Here is a 27836-nt window from a genome sequence, read left to right as displayed (position 1 = left end):
AAAACGTCTCGTGAATTTTGTAAAATGTTTAAAAACGTCTCGTGAATTTTGAAGAAACTAATAAAAATCAAAACTTACAACTTGAAGCGACTTCAGGGTGTTCAAATTTCCCTTCACATCGTAAGAATCCAGCAAATAATTATCAGCGCAATAAACGCAATAAAATAAGGTATTTAATATTAAAGCGAACATAATTTCAGAGCTTTCGCGCGTATTTAAGTGCCACGCAATGAGAATTAAAAGGCCGCGGCATATATTTACAGGTGTATCCCTACACAATACGTAAACTATATAATAAATAATCCGAGCCGAGCAGTAAAAGTATTATTGTCATAAACACGAGGCACGCAGTCGCTGTCAAAATGCATGATGAGCGCCCCAAAACACAACGCGTTCTTTCACTTATCCATTGTTAACAAAAACACTTTTCCCAACACGAACGTAAGGACATCCTAGGACACTAACGCTACCGTACAAATTAAAAACCAACAATATTGCAACTAAATTTATTCTTATCTAAATCTAAAAATAGGAAAGTACTATATATGAAAATTAAATAAACAAATAATCTAAAATTAGGGTGTAAATATTGAATGATCGGAAGGTTTTAATGGGTTTCCTCGTAATCCATCCGTGTCTTTCGAGCTAGAATTAGTTACAGACAACTTGGACTCGAAAGTGCACTCTTTAATCTTCAGGGATTTGTTAGCCGATGGAACCTTTTGAATTAAACATATTTAAATTGAGTTACGCGATAACAGTCAACTGAAACAAATACAGTTCGATAAAATTATATATATATAGGCCTATACATTTAGTTAAACCTGTTAAATTGCAAATGAAAATTACGAATTCATCGAAGAAGTTAAAAATGATTTTGAATTCGCCAAGTTAAGGCTACTAAATTATGAAAATCTGGATTATTAAAACCAGCCGTAATCAGAAAAGTCTTTTGAAGTAAATGTGGATGTAAAAACGCAATTTGTAATTTAGGAACTTGGGATTCCGAAATCTTTAATGTCACTTAAAGGTTTCTGGAGGCGTTTACCTTCTGTCCCGTGAGGCGTTCGTACTCCAGTCCGTCGTTGAATTCAAAGCTAAAGTAATCCAATTCCCCATCGAGACTGTCTGCTCTCTCCTGCATTATTTTAAAACTTAGCCGATAAACATTAACTAAGTAAGATTATTAAGTATGAAAAATTCTGAAGGAAATTAATCAAGTGTGACACTTATTGTTATAAGGTTACTTATGCAAAGAAATATGATAATTACGGGTGTGACGCAACGTGGGACATCATCTTTGCTAATTACGCTTTTTATGGTAAGATGCTCATGATTATTATTATTATTATTATTATGAAACGTAAAGTGGTGGTGGTGGTGAGTCCAGGTAGGTGAAGTTCCAAATATCTTTTTAAATCCGGACATTTAACTGTAATTATAATTAAAAACTACTATTTAGTAATTTGTTTAATCTAATATGAAATTCTTGTTTAAATTTAACGGTCAAATTTTAATTATTTCTATTGTAATTAGATAATATAAGCATACTAAATTCACCCATGATGAAACGTCACGGGTGCTGTGCTGGACAGTGGTCAAATAATTTCATTACACGTGTCCTCTTAACATTTCTATTGTCTTTGATTTTATTTAAGTACTTTTAAAATACATTTTTTCTTCAATAAATAAATAAATATTTGGATTGACCATGCAATTACGAAGGGTGATGGACTAAATCGTTGCATTTTTGGTGTTGACAATGACAGGTGTGCTGGTCGTTTGTCCATTGATTAAAGGTTCGCAATAAACGAAAGGCATATAATCAGACATTTCGGCAATTACCACTCGATGGCAAGAGCATCCTGGGTAATTCGGTTCACCGCCCTTCGTCTTGACCCATAAGTACAATTTACCATTGAGTTTTTGAAAGTGATACTTGACGCCACAAATGAGAGAATTGTTCCATTGCTCCAGGGTGGTGGTGTGAATGTAAAAGTTGCTCTCGCCAAAGGCCAAGGGACATTGCGTCCAATCGGAACCCGGACTGGACTGGGCGCAAGCCGTTAAGTTGAGAGCCACGTTGACGCAAGGACCAGGTTCGGTGCAAGTCTCCAGTCGGTCGACGTAATTCAAACGAACTTGCGTGCGACGTTTCCTGGCCATATCTTCAAACGCCTTCCCGGATTGACCAACCAATTCCGTACCAGAGATTAAAGACTTGATGTCGCGGAACGCGTCATTGGTGGGGACATCCGGTTCTTCCACGTATTTAACTTGACCATATCGTCCATTAGAAACTGTACGTTCGTCTATCCAGGGCTTGGTTTTTGGCGCGATTAGACCTTCCAGATTATCCAGAAGTTGATGGTACTGTTCATTGGACAACTGACCCACTTTAGAACCTTCGTTTCCTTCGAAACTGAAAGAATTTCAGCCATTGTCTTACCGAAACAACAACTTAAAGATCCTGAACTAATTGGGATGTTTAAATTCGCACGCTTGCTCTAAGAACTCAATTAAGTAATCTAGTAATTAATTACCACGAGCTTAAATGAAGTTAACTTAGAAATTTTACCAACGAATTTTAAAATTAAAAAAAAAATAATAAAAATAAATGTATAAAATTAAAAGGTCTAATAAACTTTAATAATGTGAAAATTTAAGTTCAAAACCACGATTTTGGGAAGCTAGCCAATAACTACATTTCATAATTAAAACTTACTCAAATTTCGGGTCCGATTTCGCAAGGTTTAAGAGCAATCCGAAGAAAATGAATACAAGTACGACCGATTTCATTTTAACTACTGTTTAAGATTATTTAACTTAATCCACTAAGTTAACTGGATCGTATTAATCTCTCTTCGAGTTTCAGAATATGAAAGCTTTTCGGGCGTGACCCTTTTATATAATCGCGATTGAGTTATCAATTAAACAAAGACCTCCCACATTTTTCTAATTATAAACTCGCTTAGATTATGGGGAGAAAAAATAAATAAATGGCATACGTAATTACATTTAAGTACTCACTTCTTAATTAATTAAAGAGAATCAAATTAAAGCTGACACGCAATATATATTAAAATGTTACTCCAGGACCATTCTTATTAACTAAATTAAAAAAAAAATTAAGAACTTAAAAATTTCACAGATTTTAAATTTCAAATTTTGAAACCGTGTCCTTTGTAGTAAAATATCATAGGACCTTTTTGGGCTGCAAGACCCTGTACTAGTACCCTTCATTCTAGCACTAATATCGAACCAGCATGACTTTTATTTTGAAATTCCCTAAAACCAATTTCATTTGCCTGATTTTTCCAGGTCTTTCTAGAATCTAGATACCGTGGAATCCCCTGGTCAATTACCAGGTATCAAAATTCCCATATTACCACAACCTTTAATATAATAAAAACAACAACAAGAGCATTGTTTCCGTATTTTATAGCTTGCACGTTCACTTTAACCGGAATTCCTAATTAAGTCCAACTACATCGATGCATTCGAAATTAATCCAATTACAAACGCGACAAAACAAATACCAAATAAAATAGAATGAATAATTAATTCAAAGAATTCTAATTTTACTTTTTTTTTGATATTGCATATCATTCTCTTATAATTTGAAGAGCAAGGTAAACTTTTATTTATAGTTACGTTTTGAGCGTAATAAATTAAAATTTATTGGGTCTCTGACGTCATTAGGGCATCTTGGAAAGAAACAACGTAAGAAAGAGTTAAAGTTTCCTAAGGTGTAAGTAACCTAAGTGTTGTTCTATATATTCATTCAGATGACGCTGTAACCCGCATCATATCTCGAGGGGCTTGTCAGGGGTAGCGCCATTCATTTTACGTTAAGTTCAACTTAAGATAAGGTTACGTCGTTGTTATCTTTGATTTTTAACGTAGGTTAGTTATATCGGGATTTAAATGACACTTAAACTTTTCGGTTTTTGTTTTTTTTTTTGGTTTCTATTTTTAAAACGTCTAGCCGAATTTTATTTATGTATTTATTTGTTGTCTGGAAAGTTAGGTAGTTATTAGAGAGTTTAAGCTGACCCGAAGAAACGCGTACCGGTACGTATGGGAGTTATCTATTTACCTTATAGGTCATCTTCGCCGAATGACGAGTAGACGCAAAAATAGGCGAATACGAACTTAAAGGAATAGCGACGTGATTTAAAAATTATCTCAAATCTAAAGAAAACCTTACTTTTTTGAGAGTTTAAACTCTTCTGATTCCAAAAACATGCTTGATTAATATTTAAATATGAGGGAAAACACGGGAAAAACACTTTGAAAACTTGAAATTTGGGGGACAAAGGCAAATTTGCGGAGAAGATTTTTGGCGGGTTTTTCTCCTCGATACGTCACTCACGGCATCTCGCGGAAAAGCCAAGCGCGAGACTCCCGAGTCGCGCGCGCGAATCTGAATAAATTAGGCTTAACGCGGCGCGGCGACATTAAGAGGCGCGTCACGTGAGCGACATCTAGAGTAAAAATTTCTCCTTACTACGTCATCAAACGAAAGAAAATCTCAACTAGGCCTTTTCCAAACACATAACTTTGATTGCAATTTAATAAATTGCTACGAAACCAAATTCAAAAGTAAACATATCATAATAAACTAGATTTTTCAAGGATTTTTTTCGCATTTTAAGTTTGAGGATGACGAAAATTATGTCACTAACACTTTAACCGTGCTTTAAATTATAATGTGTATCGCGTTCAATTTTACTCGGCGAGTAACGAAGATTGCGTGGTTGCTTAAAGTCGTCTCGTAACCTATTCGGACTACTCGCGAATCGACAATTGATTACCGAATAAGTGGTTTCTACTTGAGAATGGGATGACGCAATTAATTCACGTAATTACTAATTACACTTAAAACTAAATTAATAGGCAATAATATACGGGTTATGTTATATAAAATATCATATTTAATAATTTGAGTATGTTAAAAATACACCATTAATATATTAATGAAATTTTTTTCTACAAAAATTTTGCAGGTCGTCTTGAAATAGTTTTGAATGTTGTTATTTTGAAACGGGAGTCTTATTTAATTTGATTAAATTCCTTATTATTTTGTAACATCTTTCCTGGCGTTGTTTTTCTTGGCGTTTCCTTTTCCTGGATGTAAAGTCAAATAAATATGAAGGTATTTTGAATCCTTTGCTAGGTCGTAGACTAGTAATTGTGCAAAACTCTCCCAGTATTGACATGTGACCTTTTTTGGCAGTAGCCCCGGCGGCGGGGGCGGTGGGGGACGCTGAAACTGGGCTTTTTCTTAACGCGTGACCTTTGATCCCTTTCTTATTGGAACTCGAACGAGATCTTGGCCGTCGGCGCTTACTTGAACCCTGTGACGCGTGGAACGCGGTTAACGAATCAAATAACGAGGCTACCGATTTCACTCCACCCCATCCCCCAAGTTAAATTACCGATTGCGATTGGCTCCTACTTCTTTTAATCGGAAAAGGATGATTGCTGGAGGGAACCTTGAGGGGCAATAATAAGGTCAAAGATTAACAAAGGGACATTTCATCGGAGAAAATATGGGATAGAAGACAGCAAACGGACCGGACCCCTTAAAAATAACCCTAACCAGCCTTGACCTGAACCTAGCTAGTCCTCAATGCATCTAAACCTAGGTCAAACCTAACCAAATCATTTCCTAAACTTTCAACACAAGAAACCTAATATGTGGGTCACTTTGCCGTCCTATCTTGAAAATATGTTTTTATTGTCGAGCTAGGACCAAAGAAAAGGTCTTACAGCTCCGAAACGTTTTGAAAATACAATACATACAATACAAGCCATAGGGAATATCATACAAAAGTAACATTAATTAAAATTAAATTAAACAAATTAAACAATATGAAATATAATAACAGGAAATTGGGGCGAAGTTTAAATTTATATATTTAGGAATAATTTTAAATGACTCTTAAATTGGGGCGAAATTTAAATTTATATATTTAAAAATAATTTTAAATGACTCTTAAATTGGGGCGAAATTTATATATTTAGGAATAATTTTAAATGACTCTTAAATTGGTTCACTGAAGTAATGGAAACTAGGTAATCAGGGAGAGCATTCCATAAGGGAATGGTCCTGCGGAAAAAGGAGTTACGTAAGATATTGGTACGGGAAGGAGGAAGAAAAAGTTTACGGCTGTGGCCTCTAGTACCCTTACTATGAGTAGCAAATAAAAAATATTTCTGGGAGGAGTGAGATAGGATTTTAAAAAGGCTTACTTGGTGTCCCATGGTTCGTTCATATTCGTCAGCGTCATTGAATTCAAATCCGAAATAATCCAATTCGGGGACGCTTTTAGAGGTACTCGCCTACGGACGGACGGAAGTTAATGAATCAAAAGAAAGAGATCTTATAACCCCCCCCCCCCAGAGAAGACAAAAGTTAATGTAGCGTTTCCAACAAAAAGTCAGTTCTCTCTCTCAACTTCTCAAGAAAAGGGGGGGGGGGATTCCTTGAGAATGACAAATTTGCAACTCTTTTGTCTTTTCCCTACCCGAGTAACGCTCCTCTTCTTTCTTTTCGGAGTACCACCAGCCATTTTCTTAAGTACTTTGCGAACTTTCGACCAAGTAGTTTCTGCAAAATTTATAGCGTAGTTACGTTATAATAAAACCTTTCCGAGAGCTCTACGCATTTTATATAAAAACTTACTTTTGGGGGCCATTATTATTATTATAACAGTAGTAGTAAAAATTTTGGTTTTGTTTAAAAAAAATTTTGAAAGTTAATTTAGGCTTAAAATATTTTAACCGCGAAGTCGCGCGAGGATTGCAAATTTACGCGCGAGGTTTGATTGAAGCACGTGCATTTCCGAGGGGTAAATCACTCCCTAAACTTATTTTTAAACACCCATTATATAACCCGCTGGTTTAATTTCAAAGACCTCGAGTGATTTATCCCTCGGAAGGTCGAAATGAGACGGCACTCTGTAGTGACACTCCATGTTATGAATACAAAGAGAACAATGGAGTTAAATGTAGGTAACTGCCATATCGGAAGAAATTTAAAAGTATAGGAGTATTACAATAATATAAACATGTTTTTCGGTCCCAGGAAAAAATGGCAATGACCTTGAAATATCTTAGAAAGTGGCCTCTTATCTCTGTCTCTCTTTAAACTTAAAGGAAACCGAGTTTCAAAAGCTGGCAAAGTATTCAAAAGGGGGACTGGAAAAATCGGGGGGACAACTTTTCTACTCAAGTCAGGGAAAAATATTACCTTTTTTAAAGGTTGAGAACCAGGGGAGGGGGATTTGAAGACGATTCTACTTGGTTCACCTGGAACCCCTTTTTACCTGAAGAAATACAGACCCCTATAGAGAAAGGGGAAGTAAGAGAAGAGTCGACTGGTTGAACAGGCTCGAGATAGTAGCCGAGGGAAATAGAAACCTGTAGTGTTGTTGTTAACCATCAAAGAAGTTAGACAACCCATTAAGTATTTTGAATTCTTTCATAATCGAAAGTTGTCTCAGCCAGCGATGTTTGTTTCGTCGCGTTAATCTTTAAAGTTACAACTAAATAAAATTAGGCTTAGCGGAAAATCGTAAACAAAATAACCAAATGGACGCGAGTTGAAGTTCCGATGTTCATTTGATACGGTAGAAAATTAACACCGTGGAGTATTAACATTCTTCTACGTCTGTATATGTGATATATAAATGAAAACACCACCCCCTTTTCAACGGGGAATAACTACAACGAAAAAGGAACATTCATGGCGTGGATAATTGGATAATTAGGAGCGTATGTCGTTTCTCTTCATCACCTTAATTTGTGCGCGTTAATTATGTAGGGGTTTCCTATTCTTTTTTGTGCCAAGAGTCGAGAGTGTGTTTGTGCTTTTTTTCTAACTTTGAGAATCAATCGATAAAGTGTCGAATTCCTTCATTCGCGACGCGAATATGTTAACCATGGACGCGGTAGTGGCCGTGGCCATCGGAGTACTGACGATCGTCTTTCTGAGTTCTTTGGTGGCCCTGATCCTCGTTTGTAAACATAAATATTGTAGGAAGATCGATTTTCTATCACCACAGTTCAGAGAGCACAGGTTGTGGTCCATTTTGTTTCTTGGCTAGCTTTATTTTTACCGTCTGGGTTTTGGTTCTTCTTAATAAGTTGGCTTATAGAAAGGCGTACGTCCGACTCTATACTTATCCAGTGACCATGTTCTTCTTAAAGCACATGGCCACCGGATTAAGTAAGACGACGTAGAATGATGACGCTATTGTAATTATAGTCATCAGCGTTAGTCTAGAAGTATTTAAGTACTTTTGCTACGCATGTACACGTGATATGTTAATTTTATGGCTATTTAAAACATAGACCAGATGTCTCTCTAATAAGCAATCACGAAGAAACGCGGGACATGGAGTTGGACGATGTCCGACTTCACCCGGATATCGAAAAAATCTTAGCGGATGACCAATGGGTCGATGACGCGACGTAAGAATGTCTTAAAGTTACCCCGTATCCCAAAGTATTAATACCATACAACTTTTAATTCCACTTAACAATTAACAGAGGCCTAATTCCTCATTGTCTGGCCATCCTCAAAAAGTGCCATCATCTAACGGAACGCCTGGTAGCCTTAACCATGAGCAGTACCGTAAGACACCGTGAAAATCAGTTGTCCGAAATGATCGAAGTAGCCAGAAGAATCAGTCCGCGTGTCGATGACGTTGTTAGGTCAATGTATCCGCCCCTTGACCCGCGTCTACTCGAAGCTCGGTAGGCCTAAACTTTAAGCCTAACTTTATATTGACAAGGCTAATTAAGCTTATTTCATAATTAACCTTAGAGTAACGTCGCTAATACTATCAGTATCTCACCTGGCTTTGGTGACGAGATCCGTTTGCAGTATCACAACAGCGCCTCAATGGATCGAAGAAGCCTTGGAAGATATGGATGAACACGTCGAGGTAAATGACGAATAAACGAGTTGCGAAACGTTTCGCCCCGAACTTGTTATAATAATGCGAGGGCACGTTTGCTTTCAAAAGACCACGAGGTCTTGTCTAAAAACTGATTAGATCAGCGCAAACTCAATAAACACATCATTCGCGAGGCGATTATCATCAAAATAATAATGGCCTATTCTTCTTTTTTAAACTTAGGTGTTGAGAGAAGCTGGTAAAGCGCTGGAACTGATGGGTCAAAGTGTATCGCGACCTCAAAGCCAACACGGCACTCCTCATTTGTCAATGATTAGAACGTCATCGGGTTGTACAACGACTAACGCGACTGTCGCGGCCAATTAAAACCTTTCTTTAATCCCCCCCCAAGCCTTCTTTGGTCTATTTCATTTTTTACCAAGACATATTGAAAATGGTTATAATTTTATGTACTGAACAAGAATTTGGAGTTTTTTTTGAACCAAGAATAAATATTTTTAAATGGATTATTAGTTATTACATAACGCGTATCTGTCGGCTTTAACAATGTCTTTTTGCAAGGAGAGCCAAGACATTCTTCTTACCATCTTTGGCCAATTGCAAATGGCGTTCCATTTGTTTCAGAACCTAGATGTATTATTGTCAGTTTTCATAGGCAAAGCATATCCTATACTGATTACCTCGTTACGGTACGCGTCATCTTTTAAACCCTTGACGTTCTCAAGGATACTGGAATGCGCAGCCTTCACGGCTAGTTGCAAACACCACGCACCTACCTATTTAATTCACAAACAAGGTCAAATGGGTCATCTATAACTTCGGCAATGTTTAATTATACCCTTAAGTCAGAGATTGCACCCTCAGTTATAATTGGGGCCAGTTCCTCAGCGGCTGACCACGTTTCTGAAACACTTCTAGCTAAGCCTAAAGGAACTTCTATTGTTTTGATTATCGCAGTTTGCAACGCGGTTTCCCGTCTAGAAAAACAAATAAGAATTAACTACAATTCAAGTGAAATCTAAAGTACGTAACAATTACTCTAATTTTTCTTCGTTAGTCTCATTTGGGAGTTTTCGTGCAGCCTGCGTTCGAAAGTACTAAATGCTAAAGCCCTTTAACAAATACCTTCAATTACTTACAATGACTTCTTTGAAAGCGTCAGTATCTTCATCTACGTAACTGATTACTTTTTGCATAACGCGATGCATTATGGGTATCGAGCGTCTCATTTGTGAGTCAAACTGTTCCCATTTCTTACGGCCGTATGTCATTTGTCCAACCATACATCCCAAGGCAGCGCCCTTTATTACAAGTACGCGAGGACGTTAGATTTGGACGCAACCTTATGTACTTATAATCATACCAACGCCGCGACTGTTGCAGCAACTGATCCACCAGCGGGAACAGGCACCCTCGCTCCTACCGTTCCTATAAATTCTTTCAAGGATTTGTTGACTAGTAAGTCAGAGTCACTTGGAAAAATGTATTCAAACACTTTCTTTCGCGGATCGAACGGTTCCTTGGCATTTAAACCCAACTTGCTTATTGCCTTTGATTTTAAAATATACTTTGAGAAATCTCCGAGTCTCGGAGTAGATCTAACGTACCAATTTAACCTTGACATCCTCCTCTAAGATTAAAAGACCATCTCTTTGAATGTAAAAGTCCGCGGCGTCAAGAAGGACCTTTAAAGGTATCACCCCAACAACCTGCGACCCCATTAAGGGTAAATTCAACTGGGTTGCGATTTTTAGGACCTCTTCATAAGTGGAATGCAAAGACGTAGACGAAACGTGATCCTGAAGTGTCCCAGTTACTGAGGCGACTTTAGAAGCGCTATCCCATACACCGATGGCCTGACAACCTTTAAGGGTACCCGGTTTATCGGGTCCTCTACCGATGTCTCGTATGTCGTAGGCGATTCTGTTCGCTTGTTCCAACGTTGAGAACAAATGAATGTTGAAGTTGATGTAGCCATTAGTGGCCCGAATTAAAGAATATCCCAAAGAGGGTATACAGGGTACTTTATCGGATCCAGCCTTAAATCTCAGTAAATCGCGTAGATTCTCGTCATCTAGGTTATCGTATCGGTAAACTACGATTGTATGTAAATAATTATTGCCCATTTTGGGGATAGTGCTCAACAATATTCCAAGCTCAAGTTTATTAGCTAAGTCTTTGGCCAGAACGTGGCATTGTTCGAGACTTATTCCACGAACTGGGATAAAAGCCCAGTCATCCAAAGATCCGAAACAAGGAAATGCCCCTAAAGTTACGATACTTAGAATTCACTCAATACGAAGCTATTTACGATTGGTTAAATTACGGACCATTGTAATTAGAAAAATCAACGTTGCTTTTCACAACATCTGCCAAACTATACGCGGCTTCCGTCACGAGATTTGGCGTACCAGCGAAAGTGTAAATTGAGCGATTGGACAACGGACAGTAGCTAATGTCCAAGAAGATACCGTCATAGACTTCCCCCTGAATTTCGTTCTTAAATTTATCTATAAGGTCCTCCTGTTGAAATTTGAGAAAGAAAAATCCCTTATCTGAAACTTTCGTATCGAAGGTCACCACGATTACCATGACCTTGAAGAAAAGGTTCAAGGCCATGAAACGATGGCATAATACTCTTCGGCTAAGTAATTACTATAAAATTTATTTGTCAAATGAGCAATTTTTAAAATGAAATATCTGAAGATTATTGCGCTGAATTTTTATTATCGAACAAAATATATCAAAAGTCCGTAACGACCTTGGCCCATTAAATAACTATACACGAAATTCTGAGTATACAGGTCCGCAAAATTGGTGGCTAAGGAGGCGTCATTATAATTATAAATTAAATTTACCCTATTTTGGCCGCAATCGGCGACGGTGGCAACGCAAGCGACAACAGCTTTGGAATCCGTCATTTTCAACTTTAATTGATTTTATCGAAGCTATAATAGTCTCTCTCTCTATAAGAGATAACGTAACTAAAATTCTTCTTTACAAGGGGAGGATACGGATTGACGTCAAACACCCCTTCTAATTTCGTGACGTGTGTCTCTTGAAACATATCATAAATTTCCCTTCAAGAAGAAAAAAAAAACACGAAAGAAAATATTTCAAATTCTTTTTCAAATGTATAATATCCATTGAACATCGGCCTACAGATGAAAATGTTTTTTTTTTTTTAGGTCGAAAATACAAACTTCTAAGGTAGATATCAGGAATATCTAGTTTTAAACTCCTACGTGTACGTGTACGCGTAAGGCAAGCCGGTAAACTATCCAATGAAATAGCGCTATCTCAGAAGCCTTAGTGTGACGTCACTCGCGCTATTTTCCCATAGAACCAACCAAAGCCTACCAAAGATGGCCGCCCACAAAGCTAAACGTTTTACCTTGGCAGTCACTGACGTCACGACTGAGATAGCTCTATAAAAGCTCAGGCTCGGCAGTCAGACCCTTCCCAGACTTATGAAAATGTTCCCTGATGAAATTTCCCTAACTTAAAATAATTATGTTTCGAGAAAGTTTCAAATTTCTCCCAAATAGTTACGAAAAAGGATGAAAATTTTATATAAAACAATATATAGTAATATACATGATTTCATCATCGGTTTATAATATAATGCAACGTAATATATATACTGTGTATATGATGATCGATATATAGTAGTAAAATAATAAAAAAATTATATTTTTATAATTCAACAAATGTAAATTATAAATTATATATTTATATCAATCAATAAATTTGTATAAATCAGCATTTGTTTTTGGAGGGCTGTGTGTCTGTGTGTGGGGGGGTGCGATTATCAAATCAAATATCATTCACTCGGAATTAAATTAAATTAAGGGATGCGAAGCCATTTAAATAAATCGGGCCTTGGCCTGATCTGATTTTAAGCAGTAGAAAAATATTAAAATTAAAAAACGCTTTCAATTCATTTGCTGCCATTTTTCTTTCACAAAATCACATGATTTTTGTCACATACCTAGGCTACGTTCCATTTATTTAGAATTGGCACTTTCCGCAAATAAGAAAGTAATTAGTGCAGAAATTAAAATCAAATAATGAAATTTCTTATTTAAATTAATTTGTTCGGTAGATGTTTTTTTTTCCTCTTCTTAATACAAGCCCAAATTTGAACAAATTTTCCTTAATAATAAAATTAATTAAACGATCCATCTTACTTGGCTTATTGCAAATTAGAATCAATTAAGTTAATTATAATTAAACCATTTTGAATTAATAAGAATTATTCTGTGCTGAAAATATGGCAGCCATTGGCAGGCTTTCAAATAAACAAAAATAAACTAACAAACAAAGGAACGGTAACTAAACTTCTATCAACACCACCGGGATCTGCTTGAAAAAATTATAATTACTTTTAAATTGTTTATTAACGATCTAATTTAGTTTAAATCTAATCTAGCTATAGTTATTAGGTTTTGTTCTTGGCTATAGGAATGGCACGAAAAATGATAAGAATAGAAAATATAACAAAATAATGAATAAAGATTAATTAATTAATTAATTAGAAAAAGAAATAAAAATAAAAATAAATGTAAGTAGGGTTTGGTTATATGGAATGTTTTAGGATGGAATTTAATCAGCTAACTATTCTTTACGTTCCATAAGGACTTTCAGGGCTTCACGATGTCCTTCTTCAGCTAAAAGTTTATGTTGTTCGATCTCCTCCATCACCTTAATAATAATAATAATAATAATAAATTTCACCGCCGCAATATTAATTTAATAGTCCCATTAAAGATGGTAATTATTAATTAAGGTTACCATTCTTTTATATTTTTCATCTTTGATGCCTTCAACGTTTAAGACAATGTTGGAATAGGCACCATTTACACCCAATTCTAAACATCTTAAGCCCACCTAATCAAAGTAGATAAATATGTCGTGGTATATTTAAACAAACAAACGAATGAATAAATAAATATTGACCTGTAAGTCAGATTTGGCTCCGATATTAATAATGGCGGCCATTTCTTTCAAAGTATCCCACGTTTTACTGACAGCTCGCGCCATATTCATAGGAACAGTGATGGCTTTCTTTAAACCATCCTCTAACGCCGCTTTGCGACTAAATTATTTTAATTAATAATTAAATTAAACGGGTATGGTGAAATGAACTCACAAGGCTTCCTCATCAGGAGTATTTTTTGGTAGCCTTAAAGCGGCTAAGTAATCGTTAAAGGCACCAGTATCGGCATCAACGTAGGTAATGATTTCTTTCATTGTGTGATGTAAGACGGGAATGAGTCCCCTCATTTGATCGTCGTATTTTTCCCATTGCCTTTTACCGTATGTCATTTGACCCACCATGGCTCCCAAAGCGGCACCCTTTTAAGGGTTTTAATATAAATTTACCGAAAGATATTCGTGCCTAATTAATTAGGGCTAATTACAAGCTTTAAAATGAGACCAAAAACATCAAAATCGGTCCATAATTCCGGATGTTACACGGTTTTGAATGAATTATTCTTAGCGCTAAGCCTACTTTGGTCTAAAAGTAGGCCTAACTTGGGATAAGCCTACTTTGGTCTAAAACTAGGCTTAACTTTCGGAGAAGACTACTTTGGTCTAAAAGTAGGCTTAACTTTCGGAGAAGACTACTTTGGTCTAAAAGTAGGCTTAACTTTCGGAGAAGACTACTTTGGTCTAAAAGTAGGCTTAACTATCGGGTTTGGTAACTTCCTTATTTCAAGTTCAAATTTGACATTCTTGGGCCCATGTTAAACTACTTTCATTACCAAATTACTTGTAACTAAATAAAATGAGATCACAAGAGTCAAACTTGGTCCATAATTACAGAAGTCACGTGGTTTTGATTGAAGTACGCTAAGCCTAATTTGGTCTATAAAGTAGGCTTAACTTTGAAGTTTCATAACTTCCTTATTTCAGGGTCGATTTTGACGTTCTTGGGCTCAAATTAAAGCTAATTTCATTACCATAGCGGCTACAGCGGCTGCGACCGAACCTCCCCCTGGTACCGCGGTTCTGGCTGATACGGTATGTACAAACTCGTAAAGTGATAATTTGACTAATGGGCCCATTTGCCTTTCGGGAAGCATATATTCAATGATACGTTCCTTAGGGTTGAACTGACTCAAAGAGTTCAATCCTAGTCTATTAATTGCCTATAACACGTCGGAAGAACGTCATCAACAATCACTTTAAAACGAAACTTTTTTTTTTTCCGGTTCTTTCTTTACCAGATGTATTTTTTGATCATCTTCTAATACAAATAAGTTTTCTTTCGCTATATAAAACTCGGCTACTTGTAGAATAGCTCGTAAAGGAATAAGGCCAACTATTTCTGATCCAGTTACGGCTAATTTTAACTCCTTAGCATCTTTACTAACCTTTACGGTAAAATAATTTAAGTTTCATTGTAGAAAGAAAGAAAGGCGCGGGATTAACGCGATGGCGATACTAACCTCTTCGTAAGCTAAATGTAAAGGCGTTATATCTATATCATTAACATTCATGGATACTTGGGCCAATTTATGCTCCTCAAGCCACCACCCAATGGCCTGACAAGCCTTTAACCTACCAGGCTATGCAGAAATTGGTAAATTTTATTTTAAAACGGATCAATGGCTTCTTTTAAATTTACATTTATTACAAACTTGATCTTTCCCTCGTCCCTGTTCCCTAATATTCAACGCAATTCTTTGGGCTTGCTCTTTAGTACTTAACATGTTGATATTGTACGCTATTAAAAATTTCCTAGCCCCTGACATTGTTGCGCCCCAAGAAGGAATAAATTCCGCTGGACCATAATCTGGTCTCCATTCGGGTCGACTGATCTACAATAATTTCTCAGTCAAAATCAAAATCCTTTGATTTCGACAAAAATATTTCAAACCTTGTCATATAAACCCTCATATTCCCCCGCTCTTATTTGTGATACAGTTTTTCTGTATTCTTGGTGACAAGCGTAACCGTATAGATATACTATAGAAATATTTAGAGAGTAAATAGTATTTATATTTACGAATGCTTCCAATGAAAAACGTCAAAAATTTCAACCTGGAACCCCTAATTCAGCCGCTAACTTCTCTCCGAACTTCCTAGCACAATATATACATTCCTCCATTTCAACTCCCTGAACAGGAATAAAGGGGCATACATCCAGAGCACCTAGTCTGGGATGTTCCCCTTTATGTTTTGTCATATCAATAAGCCTGAAGGCTTTCCTAGCTGCGTTTAAAGCCCCCTCGATGACAGCATCGGGAGATCCTACAAAAGTATAAACTGTGCGATTTGTTGAGATTCCAGGAGCCACATCAAGCAAGGAACAGCCTTCCGTTGATGATATAGCCTCTGATATTGACTCTATAATCTATCCGTAATTTATAATTAATTTTTTACACGGTGAAAAATGAAATAAAATGTACGAAATAGACGGCTACGCTACATACCTCTTTGCTTTGGCCTTCTGAGAAATTTGGCACGCATTCTACAATCTTTTCCTTCATATTCGAAATATTTAGAGTTCTTAACGGCTCCACGATGATATTTTCTGTGAGCCCCAGTATCCTAAGAGAATAAGGTCTCGAAATTGAGACCCCTTAATTTAATCGAGATAAGGCTAATCTGATAATCCTCATAACGAAACTCGAAAGTTAAAGTTGCCACTCTTATTAATTTTACGTAAACATGATAAAAATTATCGTGAAAAACGATACTTTAACGAAAAAATTAAGAAAGAACGAGACGTTTAGGTCAAAGAGTACGCAAATTGAAATTTCGTCCTTAAAATTTGACGCACTGACGATTTTGTTGCCATGTGCATTACGCGCGGGATTAAAGCGCGCCCGAAATCTGACAGTTGGCGGGAAGGGAAAGCCAACGGGGGAAGAAGACAAGCCGCTAGCGCCAATCCCAAGGTCGCCAGACTGCAGACAACGTAGGGGTGTGGCTATGATTGGTCGAAACAAGGAGTTTATAATCCCACCAAGGAACTTTAAACTTACAGGCTACGGAGAATATTCCTCCAAGGTCGAAAATTTCATTGGACAAGACACTAGCGACATCTCCCCTTAGTTAGTAGCGGTAAATCGCGCCATTTCTGGAGGTTGGCCCATGGACTGCGAGGCGTGATAACGCTAGAGTCATAACATTATGCAGTTTGTTTATTTTAATTAACAAATAAAAACATCTTTATCATTTCAAGTTCGCGATCATAAATGAGTTTCGGCGCGTGAAGCGCGAACTGAAATTTGTGTTATTTTATTTCGTTATCTCCGCGATCCTTTGTTGATAAAATACATACTGGATAAAAAACTATTAGATGCAACGAGGAGCAGCATTAGAAGAGTAATATACTAATACATCTGCACAACAGAAGCCGATTAATAACAGAAGTATATATGTGCTATTGTTTTTATGATTTATTGCATGGCATGTTGTTTATGGCGCGCAAATATTTAAAAAATAAATTGTATTTTGCATGAATTTGGGAAAATAATTTGCACTATTATTATTTTTTTTTGATAATTGATTGCATGTTTTTGGTTTATAGAAGTATAAAACGCGTGGCGTAAATTATAGCGAGAATTATTTAAATTGTCAAATTATAATAATTATAAACATTGATGATTTGGGCAAAGACACATTTAAAGGGACCCGCAACCTAGAATAGAGCAATCTCAGTTATGACGTCAGTGTTTCGGTAAAACGTCACGAGATTAACTTTGGAAGTGGGCGGCCATTTTTGGTACCGCTTTGGTTCTATGGGAAAATAGCATGGATGACGTCATACTTAGGCTTCTGAGATAGCTCTATATAGTTTCCCTGGGGAAGTCCCAAGTGACTCCTACTGTTGTTGAAGGTTGCCTGTCCCATTAAATGGCCGAGAGAATATTTTGATAATATTGACAGTATTGTCATAACTGTTTAATGAAATTGGCATATAAATGAGCCAAAAGGTTCCTTGAAATGGCGGTATAATTGCGCCAAAATTTCAGTACCCCCCCCCCCCCGACAATATATCTCACAAATTCTCAACAATTGCGCAACATTCGTCGCACTAACCCACTAATCTTAAAAAACATTATAAAAAGTTTATATTATCACTTACACAATCGCCACGACGAACCACTCTTTAACGCACTCGGAATTCTCCCCCTTGACTGTCCAGTTGTCCATCCGTCTTCCTATACTATAAGTCAATCCGTATTACACTTCAATCCAGATAGTCGCCAAGAAGATGTCGTTGCAACCTGTAAAACGTCGACTGGCTTGTCCCCAAACGGTCCTGAAAATGTGGGACGCGTTAGAAACAATTAGACACCAAAAGCAAATCACCACGAGTGACCGCGTTGCCAAATTTATGCAACGAATACATAATTTGAGCCCCGAAGATTCGGATCGCCAATTAAGTTTCGCCGTTAAAGATGGGTTAATTCTGAAGAAAACCGCCGTTGGTTGTAAAGGTTCCAAAGCGGGAGTCGAACAAGAAGCTTATCGATTACCAACTGAAAACCAAGTAGTTAAGGACCAATTTTCGCCTCATTTCCTAGATCGGTTGTTACAATGTTTTTCCCTATGAAGGAATTGGACGGTCACGATTGGTATTGTTTTGAATGTCACCGTGGAGGAGACGCCATTCTATGCGCAAAATGTTACAGAGTTTATCACAGTTTTTGCGTCAAAGAAGACTTGACAACCTCTTCAACATTTATATGTTCCGTTTGCAAGGTATGTTCAATGTTTGTTTTCAAACACGCACGCTTCCTAAAACGCGAGTTCTCGTAATTATTTACATTATTTCAGCTGTTAACGAGCAAAACCATTTTCAAGATGAGTCCAGATGAAATGAATAGCCTCCTTAGTTACACTTGCTTGCGTCTCAAGGACAAGGTATGTGGGGTACGGTGTTGTCAATTTTACTTATATTTAGAGAAAGAGGGGGGAGGGGAAAAAAGTGCAACATATATAAAATAATGCAATTTTAGCTCGCGCTATATCCAGTAAAATAAAACATTAAAATTTATTAAGAAGAAAAAATTCTGCACGTATTCCAACTTCCTCTCCATATATCTAGATCATTTCATATAAAAATCATTCAAATGTTATAAAGTACAGGATCATCGATATATAATTAGTCAAAACAAAAAAAAATGTAAATGTAATAATATATAACCGTGTATTCTTGTTTTTTCGTTTGTCGCAAAATAATTTTTGGGTTTATGGAGGTTATTGGTAAAAAGGAACATCGTACTCCTGAAGACCCTAATTTGGTTTGTACCGAAGAAATCCATTTTCTATTTTCATTGCAAGATTGTCGATAGCTTTCTTCTTTCTAAACTGCAAAAAAATACCAGCAATTCCCTAAATTGCTTTACTTTACCATACCTATTGCACGTTGTCCGAGTATTGTAAACGTAATTGGTTTATAAAATAATAGCACAATCCCTGGTTTTTACGAAGATTTTAACCATTTATGAGCATTGCATCGCATTGCGACTCTTTGAAACATTGAAAAAGATACTGAGTGTTCTTTTTCCCATATTTAAACAATATACAGACCAGGGACTTGCATAGAATGCCAGGTACCGAAGAGGAAGTGTGGCGTTCCAATTTTTTGATTTACCATAAAATGGATTTGTTAACTATGGAAGAAAAAGCGCGAGCGAACGAATATCGCAGATTGGAAGAGTTCCAAGCTGATGCGCAAACTATCGTTCATAACGTTGTCATTTATTACGGGGGTACGTCATCGTAGAATATGTTATTTTAGAACTTTTTTGGCAGTTAGTAATGTTTAACAAAACTATCGTAAACAGTTCATTCTTCGATGGCTGATATGGCTCGACAAATGTTGCGCGATTGCATCTACGATTTGGGTGAAATTCGACAATGCCGCGAGTGTTATCGAATGTCAAATGAAAAGGGAGATCGATTCTGGTTTTGCGAACCATGCGTAAGATCGAAATCTTTTCCCGTTTTCATTTCGGCAGTTATAATCTACATTTAGGCCTACAATATTGCAGGACCCACCTCACGAATTAGTTTACGCTAAACAAAAAGGTTTCCCGTATTGGCCAGCTAAAGTTATTCGTAAAAACATGGGAGTTTACGACGTCCGCTTTTTTGGTGGTCACCATCAAAGAGCTAATATTGAAAAGGATCAAATACGGCCCATAGAGACCAGTCTTCAAGCCTTGGGGATTAAACGCTCGTCGGGTTTCAATAAAGCCCTAGAGGAGCTAAAACGTCATCAGGAAATGTTGGAAGAGTGTAAAACGGCGCCCAAGACCTCAAACAATAAGCGTAAAGCCAGTCCAGCCGCGCGTATTCCCAAAAAAGCCGCTGCTAAGGCTTATCAGGAATCGACGGACGAAGACGCAAACGAGAGCGATAATGACGTTCCTGTTGCGAAAAAGAGAACCGTAACGAAGCCAGCTACTGTCCCGAGAGGTAGACCAGGTCGTCCTCCAAAGAATAGCGCCAAAGCTTCGAAAGCGACGGTTAGCCAAGCACCACCTTCGCCTCAAGCCATCCTACCACATATTCCATCTCCACTCAGTATCATCGATGGGGTTGTAATTAAAGAAGAAAACTCCGATAGCGAAGGAGAGACAGTCAACGGGGAAGACGAAGAAGAGACATCCCGAGACGCAGCGCCTTCGTCGTCATCTCAAAAGAAATCTCGCAAAGCCGTCGTCAATTCCCAAGAAGATAATAACGTGGTAACGTCATCGAGTCAGGAATCACCGTACGCCAGGATTTCTGTCGCTACGCAAACTCATAAAAAGGTTGTTTCAATCTGGTTTAGGAGGGGGGAGGGATCAACGACTAAACATTGCGTCTCATTACAGCTGCTGACCGCGCTCATCGCGAAAGAAGTCGCGTTGAAAACGAATTCAAACGCCGCCGCCGTCGCTGAACCGGAACCCACCTGCAATTGCGAAGCCAAGTACGCGAAACTCATGCAGGAGCAAGAAGAAAAGTTGGAATTGGAACACAAGAAGGAGAATGAAAGAATGCGACAAGAACTTAGGGAAAGGGTAAGTACAAATATTCTTCGACAACCCGCGTTGGTGTTATTGTATCGGTAACTAAAGGTAAGTATCGTTGGCTGAACAGTTGCTGAGTGAATTCGAAGTTGAAAAGAACAAAGAAATCACTTTGAAGCTGGAAAAAATGCAGACTGAATTTGAACAACGTCAACGAAAGGAAGAAGATCAATTGAGGCTTCTAAACCAACAAGATCTGAATGAAGTGCAAGAACGTTTGACGCAAGAAATCTCGGAAACAAAGAAAAAACAATGGGTAAGTACAACATTGTCACGATTGTCGTTAAACCATCCAAATTCCGGACAAATCGGAACAACGAATATAAATTTTTTTCGTTATCTTACGCAATTTCGCAGTGTTACAATTGCGAACAAGAAGCGATTTATCATTGTTGTTGGAATACTTCGTATTGCAGCGTCGAATGCCAGCAAACTCATTGGCACAGAGAACATAAACGAACGTGCCGCAGAAAACGCTAAACACCCGCAATAAAATAAAAACAGGCTCCGAATCCATTCCTACCTCTCTTAAGTCTAAACCTTTAACCTCTTCATCAAACTGACTGTAAAAAAACAACCAAGTTCAAAAATATTTCTCTTAACATTGAAAACCAAAACCAAAACCCACACTTTTAACTTTTTCCAACAACAAGCAGCCAGCGAGCGTTACAGTATCATACATCCACTACCATTTAATAATTACTAAATAATTAGTAACAATTTAACCAAGTATATTCATTTGCTAGTCCTTATACTGTCAATAGTAAGATTTCACACTAGGTCAAACGAACTTTTTTTTTTAAGTAGACGCGTCTAAAAGTGTTACTATAGCAATGGCAACAATTACGCGTTTAACGTAAGTAAGTTAAGCGCGTGGATAAGTATTTAAGTTTCGTACTTAGCCGCTACGAAGCGACATTACTTTCTGACTGGTGCTTTACGTAATTAACACAGTAATTAACGTGTTTAATAGCGACTTACGCGGAAAGTAATTTCGTGACGTCAATTCCTTTGTTACTGCCAACAAATTCATTTACGTTCGCTATTGATGTTTGTAGAAGTTTATAAAACGCGTAGTTGATGCAAAAAAAAAAAATAATATTTGTACCGTAAGTTAGTAGACTAGAGTAATATTTTCCTAGTGTTCATAAATTCATGTGAAACACGTGGTCTTTCACACAGTTTAAGTGAAAACACATGGTTTTCACACTCAATTCATGTGAAATACACGATTTTTCATTCAACTCATCCGTACTAAGCTAAGTATATGAGGATAAAGTAAAAACCATTTTGTCTCCGTTAAGTGTATGTACATACATACATACACAAAACTAAGTTTTTTCGTTGTTATTTTTCATTTTTTTTATTTCCTATCATTTTGTATTCTTCATTTTACGTTTAACGATGAAACATTCCATATTATTGTCTGATATTGTTTTAAAATATGGAAAATATAAAGATGTTTTTTTTTCTTCTCATTTTTTTCTCTCTCAAACATTGTATTAATAAACGAACGTGCCATGATTTTTATAAAAAACTAATAATATCCTTTTTCGATGTTTTTAATTCCAACGAATGTATCGGCGTTGTTATTATTAAAGTTCAAAGTGGGCCACTAGCGCGTTGGAATTCGTACGTACGAGTCATAAAGATTTATTGCTCTCGTTGCCTGTCACGAAGGACAGTAAAAATCCTGGCACGGTATTTTTAAAGATCTTGGTCGAAAACTTCAATAGGTCACACCAAGACCTGAAATAAAGTGTTTTAACATTTCTGTTTTTTTTATTCTAAAAATATTTTGAAAACATGACACGGGGTATTCCCCCTCCCTCCCCCCTTGTATTTTGTGAACGCAACAAATTACGTTGTGTGAAAAAAAAGCTTATAATTTGTGATTTTAAAACCAAAAAAAAAAAAAAAACGGGGGTTATTTTTTAAGATCCATAATAATAATAATATTTGTGTTCATTTTTTCCTAATAAATAAATAAATAATTGTTAGTTCCTACCTCTAGTTATAAACCAAATCATTTTTCATTCATTCATTCAAGTCAATGTTTTACAAAAACAAACAAACAAACAAAAGTTCCATGTAAATTGGCCTAGCAAACTTTTAGGCCCAAAACTTTCTTAAAAACTGTAGAATTTATGTGAAATAAATCACTCAACAAAAAACAATGTGTGTGTTTTTTCTTTTCTTTCTTCTTTCTTATCTCTTAATTTAATTTAATTTAACTTAGATTAAAACTTAACAAAATTAAGTAACCCTAAATTATATTAATTACATTCAGTTTTCAATCAGTATCTTTGGAAGCGTTTAAACTATAGTATTAGTTGTTATTAGTATAAGTTTTTGTTTTAACTATCTAACTACCCTAACTAACTAACTAACCTAAGTGTCGTAATTAGTTAAATAATTTAACTAATTGGGATATTAATAACGTAATACGGGATCTTATTTTTTCTATAAACACGTACAAATCTCGATTATTATAAGCGTTAATAGCTTATTGCTGCATTTAGTGCTTGAAAATTGAATTTTTAGCGTTAGATGCATTTTAAAGGTAAAGTATCACAAATATTACGATAATTTTTCAAGGAACAATTTCGTGGCACTTTTCCTTTAAACTTAAAGCGAGTGGTGGTGGTGGTGGTTGTTGCGTCGTCGTGATTGTAGTATTTTTTATTTAGTTACACTAAAGGACTCGTATGAGAAAAATATCGTTTTTTTTTTTTCGTTCTACGTCGGTTTTTTTTTCTTTAAAAATTCTCATATTTGACTGAGAATTTGGAATCCATTAGGATTACTTTTTAGTAGTAGTAGTAGGCATTCTAAATTAATTTAGTATAGTTTTATTATATATCACTTCTTGGCCTCAAAAACAGGTCGTTATATCTTCTTTTCTATAATACATTTTCTTGTTCGTTAATATATCTTTTATACACGTTACATTTCTTTAATATTTTTTGTTTGTTTTTCTTTTGGACACTGGAACAAATACTTTTTCGTTTGTTTAAAAATAGTAAATACAGCCCTCGTCTTTAACGTAATGCTTTTAAAAAACAGCATTAGCGTTGCCGTGACAATAAGAATAAAAAGCGGTTTTTTTTCCTTTTAATTCATTTAAAAACATTTGATTAAATAAAAATAGGTCAGAAAATATACATGAAAATGGGTAAAGGAAGCGATTTAGCGGTCAAGATGGCTGGTTCTAAAGTTCCAATTTATTTATAATATCCCATCCTGTTTCGAAAGGACAAACGGCGGCTTCAACTTCCTCTTTGTTACTCTTAATTTTCTCCAACAATCTAAAAGCTTTCCTAGGAAAGACGTAATCTCTCTTTGAGAGCCTTAAGGTGGGGCAATAATCGTTGCTCCCGTCTCCGACGTAAGAAACTCGGGTGTATTCCACACCGTCTCGTTTACGGTTAGCCACGAAGCTATCTAAAATATATCCTTTACAAAGATTGCGAGAGCTTAGGGTGCACCAGTCTTGAAAATGATACTCGTTCAGTTGTAAGCAACCTCGCTCGTCAAAAAACGCCGGATTAGTGAAAATTTGCAGCACGACGTCTCGTAACCCGGCAAATTTCAGGACACGATCTATGAAGAAGGTATTGGCGTCCGAGATGATGATGACGTCGAATTTATCATTGTTCTCTTTCAATTTCCTCAGCAGTTCTTGGAATCCGGGAACGAACGGGATTTCTTCCATGCAACGAATGTAATCTTCGGTGGTCACGCCACTTTCGTGGAGATACTTAAAGACTTCTCTCATGTAAGGCGTCCAGTCTCGATTGTTATAAGTCGCTTTAACGTGATCGGGGATTTTCCCCTCGGGGGCTAGCCTGTTTATGAACGTATCCGCATTCGTGTCAATGATAGTATGATCAAAATCAAAGACTATCAACTCCTTATTGACCGACGTTGCCATCTAAAATTTATAAAACAAGACACGACACGATTAAATATCTTACGATGAGAATCTCGTGACGCGTATAAGTGGTCACTTTTATAACGGGACTTTAAGGGACTGTTCAAATTATCTACCCCTTTTCAAGGTTAGGGCCTGAAACGGGCCTAATCATTTGATTTTTTTAAATTAAACTATTAATAAGATTTACAAACCGGTTTCCAAGAAGCGGCCCGTCTTAATTGCATCGTAACGCATTCTATACAATTTCCCATGATAATATTAAAATTTTGAGGGTCAAGATGACGAGAAGGCTTTTACAACTAGAGTTTAAGGGTTGAGTCATTCAAACGGTCAAACCACCGTCCCTATTAGCTCCGCGATGGTAAATAAAATGGCATAAAACGCGTCGGACACTGCGTCACTATAGTAGGAAAAGAATCCACAGAGAGTTACCATGGCAACTCACCTAAAAAAACCGATAATCCTCCTCCCGCCGGTCTCGGTCAAGATTTCTCCAATCTCCAGCACCAACCAGAGCTTCCAGTTACGGCAGCTAGAGGTAGGCCCTAAACCTCTTCGCGTCAAGTCGATAGATATAGGGAGTCAAATTTGACCCCTTTTCCGTGTAATTCTAGCTATTTTTTTTTAACTAAGAAGAAATGTCTATAAAGACACCTACTCGTCTAACTTCCTAAACTAAAATCATGGCATGACGCGAAGTGCTTCGCATATTTACCGATAGATTATGGTAATGAGCAAGCGCCAGAGGAAAATTTGAAAGAGAAAAATTCCGATAAGAATAATAGGCCAAAAATAGATCAAACCCCTGTAGAAGTGTTCCAACCGCATTCCCCTACGTATTAGACGAAAACCAACATTTAGGGGCTTAGGAATTCGTTTTTATTTCATTTATAACGCGACAATAAAATTATTAACAAAATTAATCACCATCGGAATGTATTTAATTATTAATTGATATATATTAATTAATTAATAGCAATTAATGGAAATGTCAATCATTTCGAAGAGTTTATAATGGGGACTGTTTTGACAGGCAGTGTCATAGGCGGTGTCTCCTCTTTCACTCTTGATGGTGGGGTCAACGTATGGATGCCATAGTAATAGTTCTAGGGTCCGCCGACCCCCGCTATTAGAGGCGGCCAAGTGTAGAGGGGTCAATCCCCCTTTCGTTGTGGCATTGACGTTCGCCCCGTTCTGAATCAGGAGAGAGGCCGTCTCCACACTGTCCCATTTGCAAGCGCAATGCAGAGGCTCCCATTGGTCCTCCGTTTTGGCTCCCATATCCGCGTTGTATGTTAATAAGAGCTAAAAAGGTCGCTCTTGTCAGATTTTTTGGGTATTAAGGTCAGGAGGGGGGGGGGCGGTTACTGTCAAGCGGAACTGATGACTCAATAAACCCCTACTCCTATTACAAATGTGATATCACGGTGGCTATCTAAGGGGATTACAGATAGAGGCCAGTTTGGGAGAAGGATCATCTTTGGGGTGGGAAAGTTGAAATAAAGTATTTCACCTTCATGACTTCAACGTGGTTGTTATAAGAGGCTCTATGAAGTGGCGTGTAACCATCTTCGTCTCGAGAATTAACTAATGTGGGATCTTCTTCTAAGAGCTGACGTAAAGCTTCAATCTCGTTTTTCTCAGCAGCCCAGAGTATTTTGTTTTGAGGAATATCTTGTAAATAATTTCACGACCCACAATCAGTAAATAGTACATTTCCCCTTCCAGAATAAAAGTATCCTCATGGGTCTCTGAAGATAATTTTATACCTAGGTCAGGATCAGGAATATCAGAATCATCCTCGCTATCCACCCAAGGTACATTTTTAAGTGATTCCTTCCTCATGGAATAAATATCAACTTCCTCAACTTTGGGAGTTTCAACATTATCATCACTGATTATTTCTTCGACTAGTTTTGTCTCCTCACTCTCTTCATTGCAAGTTGTTTCGCAACTATCAGAGTCCTTTTCCTTAGAGGATTCTCTTTCATAGTTGGCAGTACCCTCTTTAGAAACATTAAGCTCATCAGTAGCGACTGACCCTCCTTCCTCAGGCTCAATCTGAGCTTCGTTTATAATTGGACTATCGTCAGTTTCTTTAATTTCATCTTCAGCCGTACTTTCACTCTCCTTATCTTCGCCAACATTATCATTACTACCACCAATCTACGAGTTTAATTGGTTCTCTCAGGTATGTGAAATAGCTTATAATAGCTTGGGGTCAATATTGCAAAGAATAAAACTCGCGATCAAAACATGCTGCGGATTTTATTATACACGTGTCCAGCAACATCTACTGTCTAATATCTACTTAGGATTCCGAAACGTGCTTGCGAGTTACTACCAAGCTAATGCATTGCCAAGTATTAGTTTACAGCTGAACATGGTTAACGAAAAAGCAAACCATCGCGTAATGTAAGTTATTTGTTGTTAAGTGCTTAACATTAGTGCAAATTGTGAATTTGTGTTTAAAAATATACGTAGTAACGCAACAAAAATTAATAAACCGTGAGTCTTTATCATCTTACATAATAATAATGAAATTTACAATGACCAAGGCCCGAAAAAGCGACCATTTTATTTTCAAAGAACAAAGAAGTTGACAAAGAACTTCGTTAGGCCTCGGCCGTTCATTCCCGTATAAAATATTAAACTTAGTAACTTACATTTTCCTTTATTTCCGCATTCGTTGATGATTCAGTCACTTTATCCGACTCTTCCACCGCATTATTTTCATTAGTATCCATAATTAATCTCAAATTATGCAAATTATTTCCGTTTTTAATCAGACCGAAGAAAATCACGCACTACCCGAGATTCTTCGAAAACCGTTAAAATGCCGACGTGACCCTATTTGACCCCCGATCGAAGTCGGCAGTACTGCCGGAAAATTTTGAGGAAAAAAAAAAAAAGGCGCGAAATTCA

General features: G+C 36.9%; 7 protein-coding genes across 15 annotated transcripts; 2 read left to right on the top strand and 5 right to left on the bottom strand.

The window, feature by feature from the left end:
- Nucleotides 1–17: 17 nt before the first annotated feature.
- On the bottom strand, nt 18–7128 carry LOC149709721 (uncharacterized). 4 transcript variants are annotated; one of them, XM_089857691.1, is made up of 6 exons: nt 6692–7128; nt 6534–6616; nt 6259–6348; nt 5442–5498; nt 5228–5360; nt 4917–5130 (listed from the first exon to the last, which is right to left on the bottom strand). In XM_089857691.1, exons 1-6 carry the CDS (start codon nt 6702–6704, stop codon nt 5081–5083), a joined length of 426 nt encoding a protein of 141 aa, XP_089713817.1. In that variant the 5' UTR covers nt 6705–7128; the 3' UTR covers nt 4917–5080. The 4 variants fall into 4 exon arrangements, with proteins under 4 accessions (XP_089713818.1, XP_089713815.1, XP_089713817.1 ...); XM_089857690.1 differs by having other exon boundaries at nt 4917–5360; XM_089857692.1 differs by lacking the exons at nt 4917–5130; nt 5228–5360; nt 5442–5498; nt 6534–6616; nt 6692–7128 and adding exons at nt 18–719; nt 1049–1138; nt 1273–1432 and having other exon boundaries at nt 6259–6463.
- Nucleotides 7129–7404: 276 nt separating this feature from the next.
- On the top strand, nt 7405–9436 carry LOC149709720 (transmembrane protein 98-like). The gene is made up of 5 exons (XM_089857688.1): nt 7405–8086; nt 8362–8481; nt 8560–8766; nt 8837–8957; nt 9153–9436. The coding sequence occupies exons 1-5, from the start codon at nt 7941–7943 to the stop codon at nt 9294–9296; spliced, it is 738 nt and encodes a 245-aa protein (XP_089713814.1). The 5' UTR covers nt 7405–7940; the 3' UTR covers nt 9297–9436.
- Nucleotides 9358–12071, bottom strand: LOC149709719 (formimidoyltransferase-cyclodeaminase-like). Its single transcript, XM_089857681.1, has 9 exons — nt 11789–12071; nt 11261–11453; nt 10538–11196; nt 10294–10479; nt 10070–10231; nt 9969–10012; nt 9769–9907; nt 9611–9706; nt 9358–9557 (listed from the first exon to the last, which is right to left on the bottom strand). The coding sequence occupies exons 1-9, from the start codon at nt 11849–11851 to the stop codon at nt 9471–9473; spliced, it is 1629 nt and encodes a 542-aa protein (XP_089713807.1). The 5' UTR covers nt 11852–12071; the 3' UTR covers nt 9358–9470.
- A 404-nt stretch (nt 12072–12475) lies between these two features.
- LOC149709718 (formimidoyltransferase-cyclodeaminase-like) lies at nt 12476–16508 on the bottom strand. Its single transcript, XM_089857682.1, has 11 exons — nt 16373–16508; nt 15981–16293; nt 15817–15905; nt 15578–15757; nt 15386–15505; nt 15161–15310; nt 14897–15085; nt 14083–14288; nt 13890–14028; nt 13725–13820; nt 12476–13634 (listed from the first exon to the last, which is right to left on the bottom strand). The coding sequence occupies exons 1-11, from the start codon at nt 16427–16429 to the stop codon at nt 13548–13550; spliced, it is 1626 nt and encodes a 541-aa protein (XP_089713808.1). The 5' UTR covers nt 16430–16508; the 3' UTR covers nt 12476–13547.
- Nucleotides 16509–17035: 527 nt separating this feature from the next.
- LOC149709717 (zinc finger MYND domain-containing protein 11-like) lies at nt 17036–23151 on the top strand. 5 transcript variants are annotated; one of them, XM_089857675.1, is made up of 11 exons: nt 17037–17317; nt 18148–18441; nt 18507–18653; nt 18729–18815; nt 19151–19195; nt 19483–19666; nt 19742–19878; nt 19949–20713; nt 20777–20965; nt 21045–21230; nt 21332–23151. In XM_089857675.1, exons 2-11 carry the CDS (start codon nt 18163–18165, stop codon nt 21452–21454), a joined length of 2142 nt encoding a protein of 713 aa, XP_089713801.1. In that variant the 5' UTR covers nt 17037–17317; nt 18148–18162; the 3' UTR covers nt 21455–23151. The 5 variants fall into 5 exon arrangements, with proteins under 5 accessions (XP_089713803.1, XP_089713801.1, XP_089713797.1 ...); XM_089857671.1 differs by having other exon boundaries at nt 18148–18444; XM_089857677.1 differs by lacking the exon at nt 19151–19195 and having other exon boundaries at nt 17036–17317; nt 18729–18824.
- LOC149709716 (pyridoxal phosphate phosphatase PHOSPHO2-like) lies at nt 22956–25637 on the bottom strand. Of its 2 annotated transcripts, none has more exons than XM_089857686.1 (2): nt 25357–25637; nt 22956–24908 (listed from the first exon to the last, which is right to left on the bottom strand). In XM_089857686.1, the coding sequence occupies exon 2, from the start codon at nt 24906–24908 to the stop codon at nt 24186–24188; it is 723 nt and encodes a 240-aa protein (XP_089713812.1). In that variant the 5' UTR covers nt 25357–25637; the 3' UTR covers nt 22956–24185. The 2 variants fall into 2 exon arrangements, with proteins under 2 accessions (XP_089713812.1, XP_089713811.1); XM_089857685.1 differs by lacking the exon at nt 25357–25637 and adding an exon at nt 25103–25350.
- Nucleotides 25638–25767: 130 nt separating this feature from the next.
- On the bottom strand, nt 25768–27777 carry LOC149709715 (ankyrin repeat domain-containing protein 49-like). The gene is made up of 4 exons (XM_089857684.1): nt 27578–27777; nt 26681–27077; nt 26425–26585; nt 25768–26216 (listed from the first exon to the last, which is right to left on the bottom strand). Exons 1-4 carry the CDS (start codon nt 27656–27658, stop codon nt 25881–25883), a joined length of 975 nt encoding a protein of 324 aa, XP_089713810.1. The 5' UTR covers nt 27659–27777; the 3' UTR covers nt 25768–25880.
- Between the last annotated feature and the right edge of the window lie 59 nt (nt 27778–27836).

This window comes from Phalangium opilio, unplaced genomic scaffold (genome assembly GCF_054372755.1).
Source record: "Phalangium opilio isolate 3A_F unplaced genomic scaffold, DU_Popi_V2 ptg000011l_1, whole genome shotgun sequence".
Taxonomy (NCBI): Eukaryota; Metazoa; Arthropoda; class Arachnida; order Opiliones; family Phalangiidae; genus Phalangium; species Phalangium opilio.
This window is presented reverse-complemented; position numbering and strand designations above follow the sequence as displayed.

Excerpts from the sequence above, each read along its gene's own strand:
- LOC149709721 (XM_089857689.1), bottom strand. The coding sequence starts at position 6,296 with ATGACGCTGACGAATATGAACGAACCATGGGACACCAA. Across the intron at positions 2,423-6,258 it reads AACGAACCATGGGACACCAA|TTTCGAAGGAAACGAAGGTT; the intron begins GTAAGCCTTTTT and ends AAATTCTTTCAG.
- LOC149709720 (XM_089857688.1), top strand. The coding sequence starts at position 7,941 with ATGTTAACCATGGACGCGGTAGTGGCCGTGGCCATCGGAGTACTGACG. Across the intron at positions 8,767-8,836 it reads CCGCGTCTACTCGAAGCTCG|AGTAACGTCGCTAATACTAT; the intron begins GTAGGCCTAAAC and ends AATTAACCTTAG. Across the intron at positions 8,958-9,152 it reads ATATGGATGAACACGTCGAG|GTGTTGAGAGAAGCTGGTAA; the intron begins GTAAATGACGAA and ends TTTTAAACTTAG.
- LOC149709719 (XM_089857681.1), bottom strand. The coding sequence starts at position 11,851 with ATGACGGATTCCAAAGCTGTTGTCGCTTGCGTTGCCACCGTCGCCGAT. Across the intron at positions 11,197-11,260 it reads TGATTTTTCTAATTACAATG|GGGCATTTCCTTGTTTCGGA; the intron begins GTCCGTAATTTA and ends TCGTAACTTTAG. Across the intron at positions 9,707-9,768 it reads GTGCAATCTCTGACTTAAGG|GTAGGTGCGTGGTGTTTGCA; the intron begins GTATAATTAAAC and ends TGAATTAAATAG.
- LOC149709718 (XM_089857682.1), bottom strand. The coding sequence starts at position 16,429 with ATGAAGGAAAAGATTGTAGAATGCGTGCCAAATTTCTCAGAAGGCCAA. Across the intron at positions 15,758-15,816 it reads ATGAGGGTTTATATGACAAG|ATCAGTCGACCCGAATGGAG; the intron begins GTTTGAAATATT and ends AAATTATTGTAG. Across the intron at positions 13,635-13,724 it reads ATGAAAAATATAAAAGAATG|GTGATGGAGGAGATCGAACA; the intron begins GTAACCTTAATT and ends ATTATTATTAAG.
- LOC149709717 (XM_089857671.1), top strand. The coding sequence starts at position 18,163 with ATGTCGTTGCAACCTGTAAAACGTCGACTGGCTTGTCCCCAAACGGTC. Across the intron at positions 19,196-19,482 it reads CTCCTGAAGACCCTAATTTG|ACCAGGGACTTGCATAGAAT; the intron begins GTTTGTACCGAA and ends AACAATATACAG. Across the intron at positions 20,966-21,044 it reads GACAAGAACTTAGGGAAAGG|TTGCTGAGTGAATTCGAAGT; the intron begins GTAAGTACAAAT and ends TTGGCTGAACAG.
- LOC149709716 (XM_089857685.1), bottom strand. The coding sequence starts at position 25,162 with ATGGGAAATTGTATAGAATGCGTTACGATGCAATTAAGACGGGCCGCT. Across the intron at positions 24,909-25,102 it reads GGGCCGCTTCTTGGAAACCG|ATGGCAACGTCGGTCAATAA; the intron begins GTTTGTAAATCT and ends TATAAATTTTAG.
- LOC149709715 (XM_089857684.1), bottom strand. The coding sequence starts at position 27,658 with ATGGATACTAATGAAAATAATGCGGTGGAAGAGTCGGATAAAGTGACT. Across the intron at positions 26,586-26,680 it reads TATTCCTGATCCTGACCTAG|ATATTCCTCAAAACAAAATA; the intron begins GTATAAAATTAT and ends ATTATTTACAAG. Across the intron at positions 26,217-26,424 it reads ACCACGTTGAAGTCATGAAG|CTCTTATTAACATACAACGC; the intron begins GTGAAATACTTT and ends CGACCTTTTTAG.